This window comes from Passer domesticus, chromosome 5 (assembly GCF_036417665.1).
Source record: "Passer domesticus isolate bPasDom1 chromosome 5, bPasDom1.hap1, whole genome shotgun sequence".
NCBI classification, from domain to species: Eukaryota; Metazoa; Chordata; class Aves; order Passeriformes; family Passeridae; genus Passer; species Passer domesticus.
The window spans coordinates 45700305-45719455 of record NC_087478.1 but is presented as its reverse complement, the minus strand read 5'-3'; the positions used below and the strand labels follow the sequence as shown (position 1 = coordinate 45719455).

Sequence of the window (19151 nt, the reverse complement as noted above, 5' to 3'; positions counted from 1 at the left end):
TCATCTGGTGCACACAGTTCTCTTCCCTGGCCATACAGATGGTGGGAGCGTGCCTTGCTCTGATCCACAACAGCCTCTCCTAGGTGAGGTTACTGACTGCAACATCTTAGGCTTATTCACTTTTGCTGCACCATCTCAGACCTGCTTACCTAGTGTTGTTCTGGTCCCAAAGCTTCACAGATATCTCCTGTCCTGGTGGAAATATCTGTTGATGATGGGTCCATTTCCATAGGGAATGATTCTTAGCAACCAGCCTGACTGGTTAGGCATTGCATCAGTTAAACTCAGAGAAAGGAGGTTTTTCAGCTTATTCAATCATAGAGACACTTTGTCCTTAAGTGAAAGACGAGGGGAGTGGGAAATAACATTTGTATAAAAATTTAGGCCATTCGCTTACTGCTTTATTTAGTAAAATAAATGGAAAATTTCACGTGATATCAAGCAACAATTCTGTTTGTAGTATCAGGCAAGGCTGACAGTGGATCCCAGCATGGCACCCAAAAAGAATGAGGGAAACAGATCCCTGGAACTACTAGCTTTACTTCTGATACTGTCATTTCACTGTGCCACCCTTTGCTCCAACAGTGGCACAGAAAGACATTGTAGGGCAATACCAGAGGCCCTGAAGTACTGAAAAAAGAACTCTGGAGCCAACAAATGAGAAGAGATAAGAGAGAAGAGATTCCTGGAGAGGACAGACAGTATGTATGTACATGGAATGATGATGGGAATCCATGACTGACTTGGCTCAGGATTTGCTGAGTGTAGGGCAGAGTGAATTCTTCATATACCAGAAACAGACTGGCTGCAGTCATCCTCTTGGCTGAGAAAGAATCAGAGTTCTTCATTGACGGGCTTCTCCTCAGATTTGTCTTCTTTCTAAAACACATTAGAGGCATGAAATCAGTTTTGACATTAATTAGTTTCTCAGCATAGGGATAAAGAAAACAAAATAACTCAAATGCCTCCCTCTGCTGTCTATGCCACTGCCCTATCTCTTTTCTGTCACACGACACACAGACCCTGTGCTACAGGAGGATGAATTTTGACAGAGAGAGAACTTATAACACTGCATGAACATTAAGATTTAATTGTGCCTTTCCCAGTAGAAATCACTGGTAAAGTCCTAAGGCTGTACACTGTTCTGTAGTCTCCCTGATAGATTTAATTCCTATCCATGCCACTGGTCTCTGTGACCTGCTCTCATATGCTGCCATCAACTGCCTCTCTTCTCACCATCCAAAAGCACCCTTCACTCTTTCTTCCTAACTGTTCCCAAAAGATAGATGCTTCACAGAGTCCTTCATACAGCTGCAGAGATCAGTGAATTCTTCTTGCTGTAGACTAGAAGGCAGAGATCAATGAAGAAAGAGGCTCTGCAAAGACATCCACCTCTGCTCTGCCCTAAATCTAAAGTTTCTCTGATATTCAGGTGGAACTGTACATGGAAGAGAAAGTGACGGGTGGGGAGGAGTTCAAGGAACTGAAGTCTTCTTCTTCAAGAGCCTGGTAAACAACAGCATCAGGACCCCCTTTACCTTGGGCACTCTTTGCAGGAAACGATTACAGAAGTCCTGTACACGCTCAACGGAGATGTCATCCACAGTCAACACTTCGTGCTCGTCATCTGGGGTGTGGAACACAGCCAGAGCTGGCAGCTGGGACTTCTTCAGCTGGAAGTACGACAGCACTCGTTCATTGCTCTTCAAATTGCTGTCTAACAGGATAAAGAGAATCTGTGACGGAAATAGGAAAGAAAACGTGAGAAAAACAGAAGCTGAGACAGAGAGCAGGTCCCCAGACAGTGATCATATGAAGATTAACAGGGATATTTTTATAAAGAGTTTGAGAAAACCATCCATACTCTGTTAGGACAACACTTGCCTTGGTCACTATCTAGCAGCTCCATGCAGTACATTTATCTGTATTTTATCAAGTCCAGACTTACACTACCAAAAACAATGTCTTCTTTCACTTTCTTAAAAAATATAGCTACAGAACAACAGGAGGGCAGTTTCCTTATCTATTCTCTTAATAGATAAGGAAACAAGATGTCTTTTATCTTAACAGCAAATGTCAAAGAAGCTGAATCCTTTACTTGCATGCTATTTGGATAAGATCCTCACATCCTTGCAAGACCCAGTGTAAAAAGGGGTTTTGGTGTGGGAAGAATCAAATTCAATTGCAAGAATGTGGGAATGAAGTACAGGGCATCAGGAACCTGCAAGGATAAGAACATGAAGTACTAAAACCAAAGGACATGTTGAAGTGAGCAGAAATGAGGATGCAAGGATTTGGGAAACAGAAGTTTTTGGCAAGACACGGATGTCCATACAGCCCAGCTCAGTGGAGCATTCAGACCTGGGGAGAGAAGCTCAACATGAATAAGCCAGGGTGAGAATGACCTACAGTCATTACCATAAAATTTATAAAAAATAATATATAGCAGTTAAACAATTAAATCAGTTAGTTGATTAAATAGAATCCCTCAGCAGATGAGATCCAAGTCAATGAAAAAAACACCCAGCTAACATGTGTAATTTTATCTTCTTTTTCCCTGTGTGATCTACTGGGCCTAGCACATTCAGTGTACCTATGGACGAGGCTATGGCTCCACTTACACTAGAAAAGAAGAGTTAACAAAAAGAAGTAATGTAATGTGAAGATTACGTGCCCAGTTCCCAGGCTGTGACTAATGTTTTTCTTTCTTTTCAATGAAGAACACTCAAGTTAGCTCCAAACTTGTTTTCTTCTCTAAAAATAAACTTCATAAATACTAAATTCTTTACTTATTAAATTTATGTTGTATAAAAAACAAATATATCTGAAAACTTTCCTAGGCAACAGCCTATTGGGAAGGAGGAATAGTTAGGCTGCTGTAAGCTTTAACTTCAGTTTTTTAGTGAAATATAGAAACAGGAACAGCACTTTCACTGGATACGTGGCATTCACCATTTGTAATTTTTCTTCCAAAAGCCAACTGTGCCCCAAGAGGAAAAAGCTAGTGAGCAGACAGATGGTGGAGTACTTCTCCCAGAGCACTTAATTCATCTTTTTGCAGGATAAAACACCAAGCAGGAAAAGGGTCATATATTTAAGATTCACAGGTCTAGGTACATGATCTAAGAGGCTTTCAGATGGAAAGCCGTATGCAATGTTTTAGGGCTTTCTTTTCAACTAGAAAGCTGGAAACAGAGGCCAGTGTTGGAGGGAAGCACTTTCAGAGTGTCAGTATGGTAAATGGTACTGCATTTTCATGGTGCATTCTTTTTGGGTTTCTCTGTAAGAGATTAGACAACAATATTTTTTAATCAAATGTTAAAGAAGGAGTCATTAAAATAAAAAAATATTGCTGCATCACTTCCTATAGAAAATCTCTGCCACCTTTAAACCAGATGAATAGTATTTTGAAATAGTAATATGAATAAATGTTAGTCAATATTCTTCACTTCATCAAGCCTCCAGACTTTGCTAAAATATCCAAAACTAAAAAGCTATATATACTTTATCTATGAATACCAAGAATAGAGTAAGAATAAAAGAGCAAAAAGGTTGAGGTTTAGAACTCTGAACGCCTCCTTTCTCAGAGGAGCAAACAGAAACACACAAAGTGGCCCCTCAGCTAGAAAGGCTGAGATGTCATTGTCATTCAGAGTTGCTGACTTGGATCTCTCTGACTCCCATTTGGCCCACGGAGCTACAGTGTGCCAAAGTACAGCAAAGTTTCCTTCTCTGCCTGTATTCAAAACATACAGGGAAGAGAGCAATTGCATTTGGCCACTGTAGCTCAGAAGAAGACACCTTAATGCCTGTGAGAACGGTGCATTCCTGGCAGGTCTGTGACATGGGATGGGTCCTCCTTCAGGAGAAGGGCCCACCTGTGCTGGCTGTGCTCCAGGAGTCCTGCCAGGGCAGGGCTGTGTGGGCTCAGGGTCACACCTCTGGGGCAGAAGGTAGGATGTGCTGGCCCGGAGGCCACTAGCACTGAAAGCCTGATCTCCACAGCAGCTGAAAACCAAGAAGGTTTCTCAGTTGTCACATTTCCATGACAAGATGCCATCTTCTGGAACTGGAATTTTCTTATGAGGAATTTATTTTTTTCTGGGATTCCCAGTCAGCTCCAGTCATAAAGAATGAACACGGTAACCATGGAAAATTATATTGACCATGAGGTAGAATTCACATTGCCTAATCTCTGCCATCCAGATCCTAGTCTTGTCTCAGCCAGTTGTCTATGTAACTCTAACAAGAAGCAGTGACAGGCACTTTATTCCGCCTATTTTAGAACAGAAGGAAGCATATGCCTGTCCTTCTCTCTCAGTGCTGAAAAGAGACTAAAACCTTTACTCAAATGACCTAGCAAAGCTAGAGTTCACCAAAAACAAATCCCACTTATAATGGCAACTCTAATGTCACTGCTAGAGATCAGTTAGTTCCATCCCAAACAGAAGATTCACTTTCCATTTCATACCATCCTGTACTGGTTAGGTGTTTTAAATTCTGAGATTATTTCCATTAATTTTTTCATTTTGTAGCAATCTTCTACCTGTGTTCAGAGATCTGCTGCTTCAGGCAGTGAAAGATATCCTGCATTAATGAGAAACCCCTGACACAAAATGTCCCCTTCACACATGATATTTTCTGTGCACCATCACTTGCAATAAACCACCTTTCATAAATTTTGTACCCTGGTGCTCTCTTGGTGTCTTGACAACTTGATTCCTAGTCTAGTGCTTTTAGAACATCAAGTTTGTGGTAGATACTAAGATATGGAATGTTGTTATTGCTTGGGAATTAAAGATAATTGAAAATAGCACTGATAGAAATGATAGAAACCAATTTGCAATGATAGAAACCTATTTGTAATGATAGAAACCAATTTGTCATTGCTTAGTTTTTCCTCCAGCAAAGACAAACAGAAAGGATGGTCAAGCCTTATATCCTGTGTTTGACTTCGAACTTCAGAGAGTGGAAGTTCACTGTTTTGTATAAGCAAAAAGATCAAATTCTGACGTCTGAGTAATTTCTTACATCATAGTGCATCAAAGCAAAACAAAAACATCAGTTATGAATTTTAAAAAAAGACAGCTATAAAAACAACTTTACTGTAGATATCTATTAAGTGAGATAAAAAGTCTGTATTTACAGGCTTCTCTCTTTATGGCTAAAAGAGGCATCTCTAAATATTATCTCTCTCAGTTCTGGAGCCATCAGTGTCTGACAAGAATAAATAATGTACAAATAACTGTCTGCAAGAGAAAGGGCATCATCTTTTCATTTCCATGGAAGAACTCCTGAAGGACAGCAGGAGTTTCTCAGAATTCATTTCTAAATGGACCTACATCTATCTAAATTAAAAGGGAGCTTACAAACATCCCTACCCAAATAATTTTGACATTGGAAACCAATTATGTTAGCTGCAACAAAAGCTGCTTTTGTTATTCCCAGCATCACCTTGTTGAGACTTCTGCAAACGCCCATGAGTTACACCAGCTGTAATTGTCATGTTATACTCTGACACTGTAGAAACAAAACTGAATATAAGTATTCTAGTTTGGCTCAGCAATGCAAACCCTGACATCTCCTTTCTAGTGCATTTCCTCTCCTTGCCTGTACTCTTGGCAGTACTTTCTCAAATAAGCACATATTTGATTGAAGATCCAAGAAGGATGGTGGATTTACTCCCACAGCTGCAGTGCTCTGAACCCTGTTAGCTGTTATCCACCCACAATTGTTTCTCAAAAAGTGCTAGAAAACTACCATAATTCTTCTTATTGTGGCCAGCTTCTGCTTGTTTATCATCATCTACCATTTGCATTTTCATCTCCAACATTTTACAGGGCTCGTGTTCCACAATAAAATCTAGAAAAATTTAGATTGCTCCAGGCACTCACTGTTGCTCCAGGTGCAGTTCAGACTGTTTTCAAATTAAAATCCTCACCATCCTGCCACATGGATCCTCCAGCTGAAAATTTCAGCTGCCCCTCAGGCAGAAGTGAAAATATCATAACCCAGAGGTGAAAGGACCATAATCCAGAAACTGGCAGAATCACTTCCTCATGTCCATTAAGAGTTGGACTCAAACATCTTAGAAGTGTTTTCCAACCTTAATTATTTCACAATTCTATTATTTTTCTTCACTCTTTGGGGTCAGTCACTCAGCAGCAGCAGCTCTTCATCTCTCCATCCAAGCAACAAGTTTCTCTTTTCCTTCCCAGTGGTGATGACAATGACAAGGACTGCTCTTCCACCAGCATGCAGCAGAGATGTGTGACAGGATCAGTGCCCCTTCTCCTGCTTGGAGTCCTTTTCGAGGCTCTGTTTGTGTTCTGCACTGCCTTGTAAAAATGCTGCAACACACACCAAGCATCCCCACTCTGTTCTGGCACTCTGCAGTCACTGTAGAGCAGTGCTGGAAGCAGTGGTACATGCTCACAGGGAGCCTGAACATCCCCCCACTGCACAGCAATGATTCCTTGTGCAAAACACTGGTAGCACTCAGCACAAACAAACCTTTCACCATTATCCCACAGGACAGGAATTATTCACTGGTAATCCTGAACAAAATTCAAGTCAAGAATCTTGCATTTATTCTCAGACAATCTGCAAGCCACTGAAAAGCAAAATCTAATCAATACTTATTTTGAAGCAAACCTCAATTAACTTGGTAGTTCCAACAACACATAACTTCACAAAGGAAAATTAGCCAGCAGGGATCTTCATGGTATTGTGCAGTGGCCACCACTGATACCCAAACCAATCCAGGTCTTTCCATATGACAAAGCAATGGGAACAAGCCTAAGAGGCCATATCACTCTGCTTAATCCTAATTATCCCGATCTAAAATTCAAGCAGAGGGATCTTAGCTCTCTCTCTCTGCTTTCTAGGAGGGCAGTCCAAAGCACAAATTACTCCTCAGAGTGCCACTCCTTCGGGAAAAATAACTTATTAGACTCTAGGTCACTTCATCTCTGTGTCCCCGAGTACCACAGCAATAAAATGGAAATAATTAGTCAAATCCCCACATCTTTAATGTTTGTACTTTGCTCTGGCAAACTTGTTGACTTATTTGGTTGGAAATATGCCTGAACAAATAAAAAAACCCCGAGATTTGGCTTGCTGAGAATTCATAAATTGTCTGAACTTCAGTACAACATTTTATCCAATGTTTTGTGAAGTATTTCTAGGAAAATTATAGCTATTTACTCAGATGTAGGCAAGTCACATGAAAACTAGATGCAGCTGCATCAGCAAAGGATAGTGATGCTAAACAGCATTGTGTTGGAAGAAATAGCTGCAGGGTGGAGACCTGTATCAGATCCTGCTTCTCATGGAGAATAGTGTTAATTGTGTCACTTTAACACGCATCTCACAATAGATAAATGGAATTTTACAGATAAATGAGTTTTCTTTTATAACTACATATTCATCAAAGCAAAACATTTTTGAAGAGACTTTTTAATTTTGATGCATAGTTTCTGGCTAGTCTCTTGCCAATGGTTAGGAAAGACGCAAAGGTTCCAAAGCAGTCCCATAAGCAAGTCTCAAGACTTCTGAGATTGCATGGTTTTGAGGTGGTCCCTGAATTCGAAGATGAAGTTATACTTGATTTATAATCTGTTCCTTCAATACCAAAACCAGATGCCTACAGATAGTCTACTTATCAGTTCCCAAATCTTTCCAGCTCCACACTTCTCAGAGGAAGACCTCTTTGCGCCTCTCCACTCATCCTTCCCCACTGCTGTGATACTCTGTCCTCTCCCATCTGTTGCTCTCCCTTGCCACAATGCCTTCCTGTTGCTCCCAATCCTCCTTTGCTTGCAAGTTCATTCCTCTGTTCCTTGGACACAAATTCCGCTGTAATCCAGCTGCTGGCAGAGAAGCAGACATCAGATGATTTACTATGTGGGGAGTTCTGTTCCCAGAGGGATGAGATTCAGGCAAAATTTCTCTGAAACACCTCATCTATCTCATCACCTTAGGGTGGGAAATCGAAGCAATAAATTTGCAGCTCCTTTAAAATAGCCATTTCCAGAAGAGAAAGGGTTAAGAAGCACTGACATTATTTGCTAGCTGGTCACTTATATAAGGCTTCTTGGCATCCTGCAGGCTGTAGATACAAATTCACCTCTCACATCAGTAGAGCACAACTGTTGCCAGACTGAAGAGCAGCAGCTGTGTGTTTTCTCCTCGTACAAAGGAACAGAACTCGACTAAAACCAGCAAAGTCCATGATGTTTCAGCAAGACAGCAGAGAGCGGGATACAGAGGGTGTTTCCCCCCGCAAGGTGGCAAACTGGCAAAAGGTGAACCCATCCATTTAATTATCCAGATAATCCACTTTTCCTGCTACTTGACCTTTGCTCTCATAATTCACAGAGGAGATTATGCCCTCCCCATTCAGGGCAGAAATCACTGGGTTTTTTCCTCCCCAACAGCCCCTCTTTCTCTGTTTGGACTTACCTTCCCCTTGTAGAGCTCTGCCGCCGCCCGAAACTTGCGCATTCGCTCAGGGTGCTTTGGAGACATCTTGTCTGTGATCAGGAGGAGGTTAAACTGGAGTGAGCTCTGCATCACACCTACTGCTGTCTGCCCAGCACAGAGACACAAACACAGGCAAGGAGATTGAGAACGCTCAGTTGGCACTGGATGTAGTGTCAGTGAGACATGGCTCAGCTGTGGTTTCTTTGCAAATCAGCATCAAAAGCAGGACAGATTTCTTTAAAGCAGGAGGTATCCAATCTGGGTTCTTTGCAGAAGCTCTTAACCTCCTGGCTTTGCTTATTCCCCAGACAAGAGTCTGAAGACCACAAAGGTCCATCACTGGCCTTAAGATAATTAGTGACTAAGCAAGAGGAGTAGGAGTAGGGCAGAATACAGGAAGCTGAAGACTAAAGATGTGAAGAGCAAGGCCAGCAAACACTGAATGTAAGGGTGTCCTAAATCGCTGAGGTCCAGCACCTCTCTGAAATATGAGCAACAAAGTGGGAAGGATTTGTGATGTCAAGGTTGGTGCTTGTCCTTGTTTTCTTTCTTTAGTGTTACGCTGTATGTAGAATGAGGATGAGTTAACAGTTTCAGCAGCCTGATGGCCTGGACACTCCTGAGTGCTGAGGGTTAAAATTGGCTCTGCTGTCCCACGGTGGGAGAAGACCCTGGGCAAGGCCCACGTGAGCACTGCACACTGGCCCTCTGTGAGGAGCCAGGGTTGGCACTGCCCAAGAAGCCACGGCACCATCTCCATGAACTCTCTCACTCCTCGCCTCACTTCTGTCTGCTTCCTGCAGGCCTGCAGCCTCGCCCTCAAATTAAACAGGAGTGGGGCCAGACCCGCTGCCTCCCTAGTGCCACCGAAACCACAGAGGCACAGACTGTGTGCAGCGAAACCACTGGCACTCCCCTGCCAGTGGGAGCAGAAAGTTTCCACATGCTCCAGGAGTAACAAGGAAGGGGTCAGGGAGTGCATGCTGGCAAGGGCCGTGAATAACATCTAGAGCATCTAGACTTTGGCAGACGGGACTCTGCTGTTAGCTTAATGTTTGTCAGGTATTTTGTATCCCTTCACTTTTCTGATGGTGTGCCGCTGAGGCGGGGAGCAGTAGAGGGGCTGCAAGCTAAGCTGGAAAGCGTTAGAGGACCTCGTGGGGGAGGATGAGGCTGAAGGTGAGGGTGAAGCCAGCCAGCACCAAGGCCCTTGACAAGGCTGGGGTGAGAGCGGACAAGGAGGGAGCAGCACTTCCCTCCAGCAGCTCCGCACAAAGGTGTGCTTGTCCACACAACCTCGTGTAAGAGCAATCAGCAGAGCTCATCAGCAGGGCTGGATCACAGCTGACTCTCCTGAAAAGCCCACAGGGTAAACATTGCCTAAAAAATCCTAAAGTATGTAGGAGAAACAGTAAGGGCCCCAGGATGGGGAGAGAAACTCTTGGCAGCACTTGGTGTGAGCCATGTGACCCCATTATCTGCTGACCTGCAGCATTTTTGGATGCAAACAGCAAATGCACTGGGAATAAATATTTATTAAAAACCAAGCTACCTTTGGGAAGCTGGGAGAGCTTTGGGCCAGCAACTGCAGGAGGCACTGTTAATTGCAGCACCTTGATAGAGCTCCAGAGCGTCTGGGAAGAAAACTGTAGCAACATCTGTACTGACAGATCAGGGTGGAGGGGACCAGCTGAACAGCTGAGGAATTCTCCATCAGGGAGACAGCCTGGGTGCCAAACAGGACACCATGCAGTGAGAGCCCAAAGCACCAACAGAAATACATAAAGAAATTGCATTGTCCCATGAATTGCAAAAGGATCTAATAGGGGCTTCAATGTTTCAGAAGGTCTGGGAAATTACAAAGATGAGAACATCCTCCCTGTGACTTGGATATTCTTAAAGGGCTGTTAGGCCAAGGGAGCAGGATATAGCAGTCCCCAGAAATAATTTGTGATTTTAAAATGCATTTTTCCCTTTTGAAGATGAAAAACACAATTTTGTTTTTAGTTTTGAGGTTTTTTTTGTTACAGATTAAAAACTCAAACTCCTACAATATTTCATTGTGGGGAAAAAAAAGTTAAATTTCAAAACAAAATACTCTCATTGGTTCTCTTAGATTATCCTTGAGTTTATCTTGAAAAGGCATAGCTCTTCAGCAGATTGGGCCATTCTTCCCTGATACAAGCTGAGCCTGGTCAGCACTGTTATAGCCATCCAGAAGGCCTCAAAATACCCCATCAGCAATGATAAAGTCTCAGCCTTGCAGCAGCTGGGACTTCTAGTACCTATTGACTCCACAGCAATGAGACCAAGGAACTGCTAAGACTTCAGAAGAACCTAAATCCTTGGTCAACCTCTACAGCAGGAAGCAGTGCTGGGACCCTGCCAGTCAGATGGGAGAGCCAATGAAGATGGCCAACATGGAAGCATTCTAAGCTTGAGGAAGCATTCTAAGCTTGATTTTGTGTCTGGTTGGTTGGTTGGTTGGTTGGTTGGTTGGTTGGTTGGTTTGTTTGTTTGTTTGTTTGTTTGGTTTGGTGGTGGTAGTTGTTGTTGAACTGATTAATTCCAGATGAATGATGGAAGGGATGAGAAAGATTTTGCTTGGGAAGTTCCCAACCCATTCTTGAATATGCATTCAAATATCTGGGCTTGCACCAAGCCCTATGTGCTGAGTGATGCAGAAATCCTGCCTTCTGAGAGCAGGTCATTTGAGCTTCCATGATTCTCAGGGCTCATCAAAGAAAGGGCATTCTGGCTGAGCTGGCTCTGCAGGCATGGCACAACACAGCAAATGTCCATGGGAGGAAGCAGCACTGCATGCAGAGTAGTAAGAAATGGAGTTCTCTGCCCCTCAACATCCCAAATTTACTGGAAAGCCAAAGGAACTGCGATGAGTCCCTTCCTCTCCCACCACATTCACGCCACAGCAAATCTGCTTCCAGTCCACATGTGGAGCAGCAGTGAACAACTGTGTGGCTTCCCCAGTCCCATCCACACCCTTGCTCCGACCCTCACATCCAACTGGAGATGCAAACTGGGGCCAGAGGATACCGTGAGAAGAAGGCCAAGCGCGAGGGTGAGGACTGCAGGGAGCTGGTATTTACCACAGGGTTGTACTCTGTCACCAGACGGAGCTCGTTCATCCGAACGAAGCGAATCAGCTTCTTGGCATCAACCTCCCTGTTGTTCATGTCCAGGTCCCGCCGGTCATTGTCCACCTGAAGGCAGGCAAAGACACCTACAGTCACAGCTGTCCTCTCCTCCCAGCACCTCCTCCAGAGGCACTGATTGCGCTCTCTCACAGAGACACCCACCCCCTGGGACACCACCATCCTCTCTCCCCCACTGCACAACCCCCACCTCTTCTAGAGGTCTAGAACCTACAGGAACGAGTCTGCACTTTGAGATAAGGATCTCCCAGCCTTCTCCAGCCTCCCAAGGACAAGGCAAACTCATGGTATAACAGAAATCTCTTAGGACTCCAGACATCCCTCCACTATCAGCTCTCGATGCACTGGAGACAGGGAGAATTAGCTGACAAACTACTCTAGCAATTGTGGAGAAAGGTCATTAAACAATCTAACTCCTCACATCAATACTGGCTTTACGTCCCTTTTAAACATCCTCATCTGCTTATTCTGTTTCTTCTACAAGTAATAAACATTGGCATCGCCCGGTATGGAATTCCTGGAAACATTGTGCAAGCAGGAAATCTCTCCAATAAAAAGAGGATTTTTCTTCCAGTACAGCAGGAAAGAAAAAAATTTTAAAAAAGTAAGCCCAGCATATTTCAGCTTTAGAGGAAAATTCATCCTGCCACACATCTCCCCACACTTCATCCCCTCAAAATATGTGATTTTATTGACATTTTCATGACCTGGTAAACAGAAAAAAAAAGCAAGCAAGCACTGAATAATAGCAATACACTAGAGTTCAAGGGCAGGGTTCCTATGTAGTACCACCAGAGGATGTGATGGAGTTAAGCCATGGTGGTAGTGGCCTCTGACATGAAGGAGGATCAAAGTTTGGGATTTGAAAGCCATTGATACATATGTTGAATGAGGTTCTTGGGGCTGAGGAGCAGTCCACATTCACACCCCAGATTTTATTCTCTGCATGTGGACAACATCTGAAAGTTCTTGTGTTAGTTTTTCCAGTGGTGTGCAGACATATAAAGTAATTTTTGCTGTCCTGTGGTCATTGGCAAGGTTTTTGATACCAGTCACCCGCCCTGTCTGACAACACAAGCTGGTGAATTTCAGACTGTGTGGCCTGATTTCTCTCACAGAATTTCCTCCTGCACAACATGAAAGGGCAGCTCTGCTCAAGTACATAAGATCAGGACAGTGCAACACCTGGGTGGGTGAGATCAGACAGGCCTTGAGAACCAATCTTAAAGCAGCCTGGACTCTACAGAAAGTCTTCTCTTGGCTTTCATGGGCTTCTGGAAACCTCTGACTTCCATCTGGGGATCATAACATCTTGAATCACAACTCAACATTTATGTTTTTAAGAAAATAAGGCTGGAAAATAGCCTGCGTTTAATAGCTGAAGCTCTAGTCAAAATGTCTTCATCACTCCATGTAATTAGGTTGTTAGCATCTGTTAACTATGTTCTTTTTAGGTCTATCAGGATTTCTTACTGGAATAAATCTGTTTCTTTCCCCTATATACAAAGAAGTCTCACCAGTTGACACAGTCCCTCCTACTACTGTAATTATGGTTTAAACTTCTAAGCATTGTGTTTCATACACTGCAAAGGCAAAGAAAAAAATTTGTCTATGCCTCTGATTCACTTCTATCCTGGTGACGCATCTTTGTATCCTTCAAATGAGTGTTTGATTCCAAGTTCCTGCATCCGTTCTTTTAAAATTCCTTTTTATCTCTGACCTCTTACTCCTACACATTATTCATCACAGGATAAAAGAAAAAATAATGTGTCTGATAATTTAAGAAAAACTGACAATCAGACAAGTGAATTGTCGACCATATTTGAACCTGACTATTGTATTATTTTCTTGGCTGTTTTTTTTTTCCATATTAAATAAGAGTTTGATTGCAAAAGCTTGACTCCGAACAAAGAATATTCAATATAATACAAATTCCAACAATCCAAACAATTTATTTTATCAAACTCACTCCCAATGCAGTCGTCCTCACTATCTGCATGGTGCAAAAACAAAGGATCTTTTCAAAATTTTTGGAAGAAAACCACAATGACTAAGAACCAAAATTGAAATGGGTGTTGCTTAAAATTGCAACATCTAGCAAATAAAAGGTTAAATAAAAGGATGTGCCTAACTATTGCTCACTCTTAGATCATTCTTTTTTTAATTATTTGGATAATATCAGTGGTAAACATGGTGCAGGAAATGATGAGGGGGAAAAAAGAGAACAAACTGTCCAATCTTTGTACAAGCTGGATCTAGAACTTGGCCAAGCTGCCATATTTAGTTTCCCTACGACATGTGGTGTGTGCCCATTTCTCCCCACCTCAAGCACTTAGAGGTCTGGTGTCACAACACTCCACTGGCTTTTAGGACATCTTGTGCTGCCTGGGGCCCTGTTCCTCTTCAGACACACCCACCTCTGCCATGCTTGTGCAAGAAGGAGCAACATGGGGAAATTGATGTAACTGGTGGAATACTTGCTCTTAACTTTTCTTGCTACTTTTGCAGCAAGCACATGGCCCTTCCCAGTATCATCTCCTTAAATTTCAGCAAATATAGCTACATTGAGGCTACATTGAGCTACCTGCACTTAGAGCTGGAGTCAACGGAGATATGACCTAGCGCAACATCCATCCCTAAGAAACTCCAAAGCAGGATTTCTAATGCCTGAAGCATATTTAGGAAATGAGTCTGCAAACCACAGTGTAGGGTGGCACAGCATCTCTTAACTGCAGAGACCTAGTCTGGATGTGTTTTCTGTCTCATTGGAAAAGTTTTGTACCCTAGGAGACAGCTTTGCCTGCCTGAAGTGATACTTGCCAAGTTTTGGTATCAAGCCTGCTGTGTTGATCCATTGTGACATGGACTCCAGACACTTTTCATGTGTCTCAGGACCCTTTCCAAAACCACAGAAACCCCATCCAAGTTAATGCCAAGCTCTGGGCAGGTCATGTAGAAACACAGGCATTGCTTTTTGCAGAGCTCTGGGTGCTGAACCAGATCCGTAGGGCAAACACCTAAATAGGAGAATCTTACCAGGTGTAATTAACAAGCCATGCCTCAGCGACAGGCACTCTGCAGTTCAGAAGCAAAAGCCTTTTCTGGGGCAAGAAGAGGGGTGTACTTTGAGGTGGGCAGGCAGCCTGACTGCCAACGACAACCCTATTTTTGTCTTGCCCTAAGGAGAGATGAGTTTTATGTTTTTTACTGCTGTATGCATCTTAGACATACTGCTGTATGTCCAAGACCCTCTCCCACCCCCACCCGGAACCAGACCCTTGTTGTGGAGAAGCAGGTTTTTCCCTGTTCCCGGAGGGAGCGGCTGGCGATGCTCCCCACGCCAGGCGCGGGCCCACGCACCCTGCGGAACAGCGCCACGGTGTTCTCCGGGGCGCCGTAGTGCGACAGCACGGCGGCGCTGCTGCTCAGGCCGAAGGGCACCTCCGCGATCTGTCCGGCCGCCAGGCGAAACTGCTCCGCTTCGGGGCTCTGCGGCTCCTGCGGGGCACAGCGGGACGGTCAGGGGCCGAGCCCGAGCGGGGCACCGGCACCGGCACGGGCACCGGCACCGGCACCGGCACCGGGCGGCACGGGCACGGGCACGGGCACCGGCACCGGCACCGGCACCGGCACGGGCACGGGCACGGGCACGGGCACGGGCACGGGCACCGGCACCGGCACCGGCACCGGCACGGGCACCGGCACCGGCACCGGCACCGGCACCGGCACGGGCACGGGCACCGGCACCGGCACCGGCACCGGCACCGGGCGGCACGAGCGCGACACCTGCCGGCCGCTCGGTACCCGCGGGAGCGCGGGAGGGCTGCTCCGGTATCCGGGAACCTGCCAGGATGTTGCTGAGCCCTTGGGCACTCATCAGAGTATAGCTGTAGATCGTTAAAAAAATCTATATCTAATATATATCTATATCTATATCTATATCTATATCTATATCTATATCTATATCTATATCTATATCTATATCTATCCATATCCATATCCATATCTATATCTATATCTATATCTATATCTATATCTATATCTATATCTATATCTATATCTATATCTGTATCTATATCTATATCTATATCTATATCTATATCCATATCCATATCCATATCCATATCTATCTATATATCTATATCTATATCTATCTATCTATATCCATATCCATATCCATGTCCATATCTATATCTATGAGCATGTTATGTGTAAGTGCGTGTTTCTAAAATATATACGCATCTATAAACGTCGCCGTTTTCATGCTAACCTTGACTCTAGAGTCGGGGGGGTTACAATTTTGAGCACCTTGCATTATCAGTACCGTGGCTCCTTTCAAAAGGATATCTTAGGTGCATTTTGTAAAAAGTAGTTAATTCAGGTTGTGTGCAATTTCTCAGTATTTTGAGGTCCATTCTCTATCTTGCAGAAAGCATTAACTACTACTATCCTTTGCCTGTATTAAAGCCTTCCTTGCTATTCCCATTCCCAACTTTTTAGTGATGTATTTTTGATACTTCTATTTCTTGGATATAAATTCTCAAGACATGGTCTCTGCTTGGAAATTGGTTTGTTTTTCTTTGTAGTTTGAACTGTCAGCTCAGCTGTTTGTGAGCCCAGAGAGAAGGGAAAACAAAATTCTTTGTTCATTCCAAAGAAAAACATCTCTCATGACCTGTTTTGGAAATGCCAGCGCATCAACATTGCTCTGGTGAGAGCGCTAAAGCCTAGGGTGGGATAATCTCGCTGAGTTTTGGAGCATTCCTGGGAAACCTGGGGTTTAATCAGGCCGAGCGTGGCCCTTTCTCAGACACACGCGGGGTTTCTGGAGCGGTGTGCTGTGTTTCCATCGCGGCATGCTGCTCCCAGTCGGGGAGGCCGTGCTCATTATACGGGAAGCATGCCGAGCCACATGCTGCAGTGAGCTGAAGGGCTGCAGCAGAGAAATAATTTATGGTGAGTAGAGAACATGGGCTTTATTTGGATGAATCTACTTTCAGGCCGAGAGCCAAGCCTTCATGGCACACACACGTCTTTATCTGCTGTTCAAATGCAGCCCGGCCATGCTTCAGGCACTGAAAGCCCGGGATGCGGCTGGCTGCTGCCTCCTGCTCCCGGCGGCTGGGGCTGCAGGGCAGCAGCCTCCTGTCTGGCTCTGAAGAATGCAGTCCTGCGGGGGGAGGTCACTGTGGCACAGGACAAAAGGAGCCGTGTCCCTGCTTAGCTCAGGAGGAGGCTCTGGGTACAGCTCTGCCAGCTACCCTCGGGGAGGGAGGCGGCTCGGCGCTTTCATTCTGCCTGTGCAGATTGCCGGGCTGCTTTGCACAGCTTCAGCGCTGCAGGAGCAGCCCCCAGGGAGCTCCAATTGCCTGCGGGCACCGAAGCCGAGGCGGCTGGTGCTCTGTGATCAGTGCTCACCAGGCCCCTGGGCATAAGGCTCACAGCTCCCAGACTTGTTGCTGCCTGCACTGAAGGCAGCACCATTTGTTCTCTCTCTCTGGAGGGCTGGGAGATGCCACTGCCCTGTGCCATGGGCACGATGCCCTCCCTAGACTGCCCTCCAGCCCCAGGCACAGGGCAGAAGGACAGAGGTGCTTGCAAAAGGACCTGGTTTTGAAAGTTTCTCTGACATGAGGCAGTGAAAACATGGAAAAAGGTGCAATTTGGGGACCTTAAAAGCAATAAGGATCCTGTTAAAGAGGCCTCTGTTTTACAGTGCTGTAGCTCAATAAATATTTTCCTTTTATTTTGAGGGAAAATACTCATGCCATTTGGAGGGGGCAAGGGACTCATAGCTGTCACACCTTTGAATTCAGTGGAATTTGGATAAAAAGAGACAGAGATCTCAAGGGTATGTGCTCTGGGGAACAAAGAAGTGAAACAGAGACCATGCCTACATCCTCCTTAAGAAGAGCCTGCAGCCAGAGCCCAAACCCTCTCGGACTTCAGCGGACCGGCACTATCACTTCTCCCTGAGACTTGGCTTCCTCATCCCTGTCACACAGGCAGTGCTTTACTCTGCTTTTGCTGACTACAGCAAATAACTGATGTTCCCATTCACCCCTCACCAGCAATTTCTCTACCATGTGCATTTCTTTGTTTCTTCCCCTGCAGCCTTTCCCTCTCTCCTGCTCCAGGGCTCCTACAGCCTCCTTCATCTTCCTCCCTTGCTCCATCTCCTTTTCCATGCACAGACCAAATTCCCTGTGCTCTCTCTGTGACCTGTCAGCTAATCCCTCCATGTGCCTGTCACAGCCCCAGCATCTTTTGGGACAACAGCTGCCTTTGGCAGGTGTTTACACCACATCCAGCCTCATGCTTACTCTCATCAGGGTGGGATAGAGCTCACAACTGGCAGAGGGGAGGTGCTGTGAACACACCTGGAAGAATCCAATGACTGCCACCTCTGCACCACTGATGAAGGCTTCGGCTTCTGGGATGCTGTTTAACAGGATAGGTTTCTCTGTGGTGCTGGCTGTGCCTGCAGAGCAAAGGTCAGGGTTGGGCAGAGTGTACACAAGGAGCAGCTCAAAGAGGATCCCCCCAAGACATACACAAGCATCCCAACCTTACAAGCTCACCCACACGCCTCTCTTGCAAGCTCAACATGTTTGTCCAGCATACCTTGGATAAGGAGGACTCCCTGAAGCAGACCCAGACTTTTCCCAAGGCAGGAAGAAAGCTCACTTACTGTGGGATGCAGAGTCACTCCCTCCAGCACAGCCTGCTGGGGAGCATCTGCTGAGCAGGATAGCAAAGAGACACGGGAAGATGGATGTGCCCATGGTGCCAGCTCTCCTTCTCCTCGCCATGCCACCCTGCTCCCGTCCTCTCCTCGGTGAGACACGTCAGCTGCTGTGGGGACCCACAACCTTCCTGGGGCAGTGGGAAGGGAGCAGCTGGCCCAGGGCAAAGCTCTCAGCTCCTGAGATAACAGCCTGGCTGGAGAAAGCCCCTCCCTGCTGTGCAGGAATCAGCCTTGGAGAGCTGCACCAACACGCCGTGGTGCATCCTCACCCACAGCACTGGACTTCACAGCTGCCCTGCACCTTTGTGACCAGACACCCCAGCAAGGTTAAGAACATCCCTCTCCAGGTGCTGGATCCCAGAGGCTGATGTTCCCTTGTGCTTGGCCAGCAGGCTAGCCACGAGGACATGCAGCTCTTGCATTAGCTCTGGGGAGCAGCTGCTATGGTAAGTGCTGAACATGATGAACATGAGAAGGGTATGCTACAGCTCCCTGGCTCATGCAGCAGCCATCTGGGATGAGGTGGGGGCTGTCCACCCCTGGAGTCTACCCCCATCACAGCCCAGACTTTGGACTTCAAAGAATTAATGAAATCCCTGAAGGAAAACTGTTCTGAAATAATTTGCTTATAGAGTAAGGCTGCTGCTTTCAAGAAGGAGGGCTATTTCCCTGCTGAAATATGCTCTTAAGCATTCCTATACTGCATTCTTCACACACACATCACCGAGAAACATGCTCTAGAAAAG

At 45.3% G+C, this 19151-nt stretch overlaps 1 protein-coding gene across 1 annotated transcript; it reads right to left on the bottom strand.

Moving 5' to 3' along the window:
• Positions 1 to 379: 379 nt before the first annotated feature.
• Positions 380 to 18484, bottom strand: ERP27 (endoplasmic reticulum protein 27). The gene is made up of 7 exons (XM_064419911.1): positions 18349 to 18484; positions 18038 to 18138; positions 15018 to 15155; positions 11592 to 11705; positions 8464 to 8589; positions 1539 to 1736; positions 380 to 879 (listed from the first exon to the last, which is right to left on the bottom strand). Exons 1-7 carry the CDS (start codon positions 18467 to 18469, stop codon positions 835 to 837), a joined length of 843 nt encoding a protein of 280 aa, XP_064275981.1. The 5' UTR covers positions 18470 to 18484; the 3' UTR covers positions 380 to 834.
• Between the last annotated feature and the right edge of the window lie 667 nt (positions 18485 to 19151).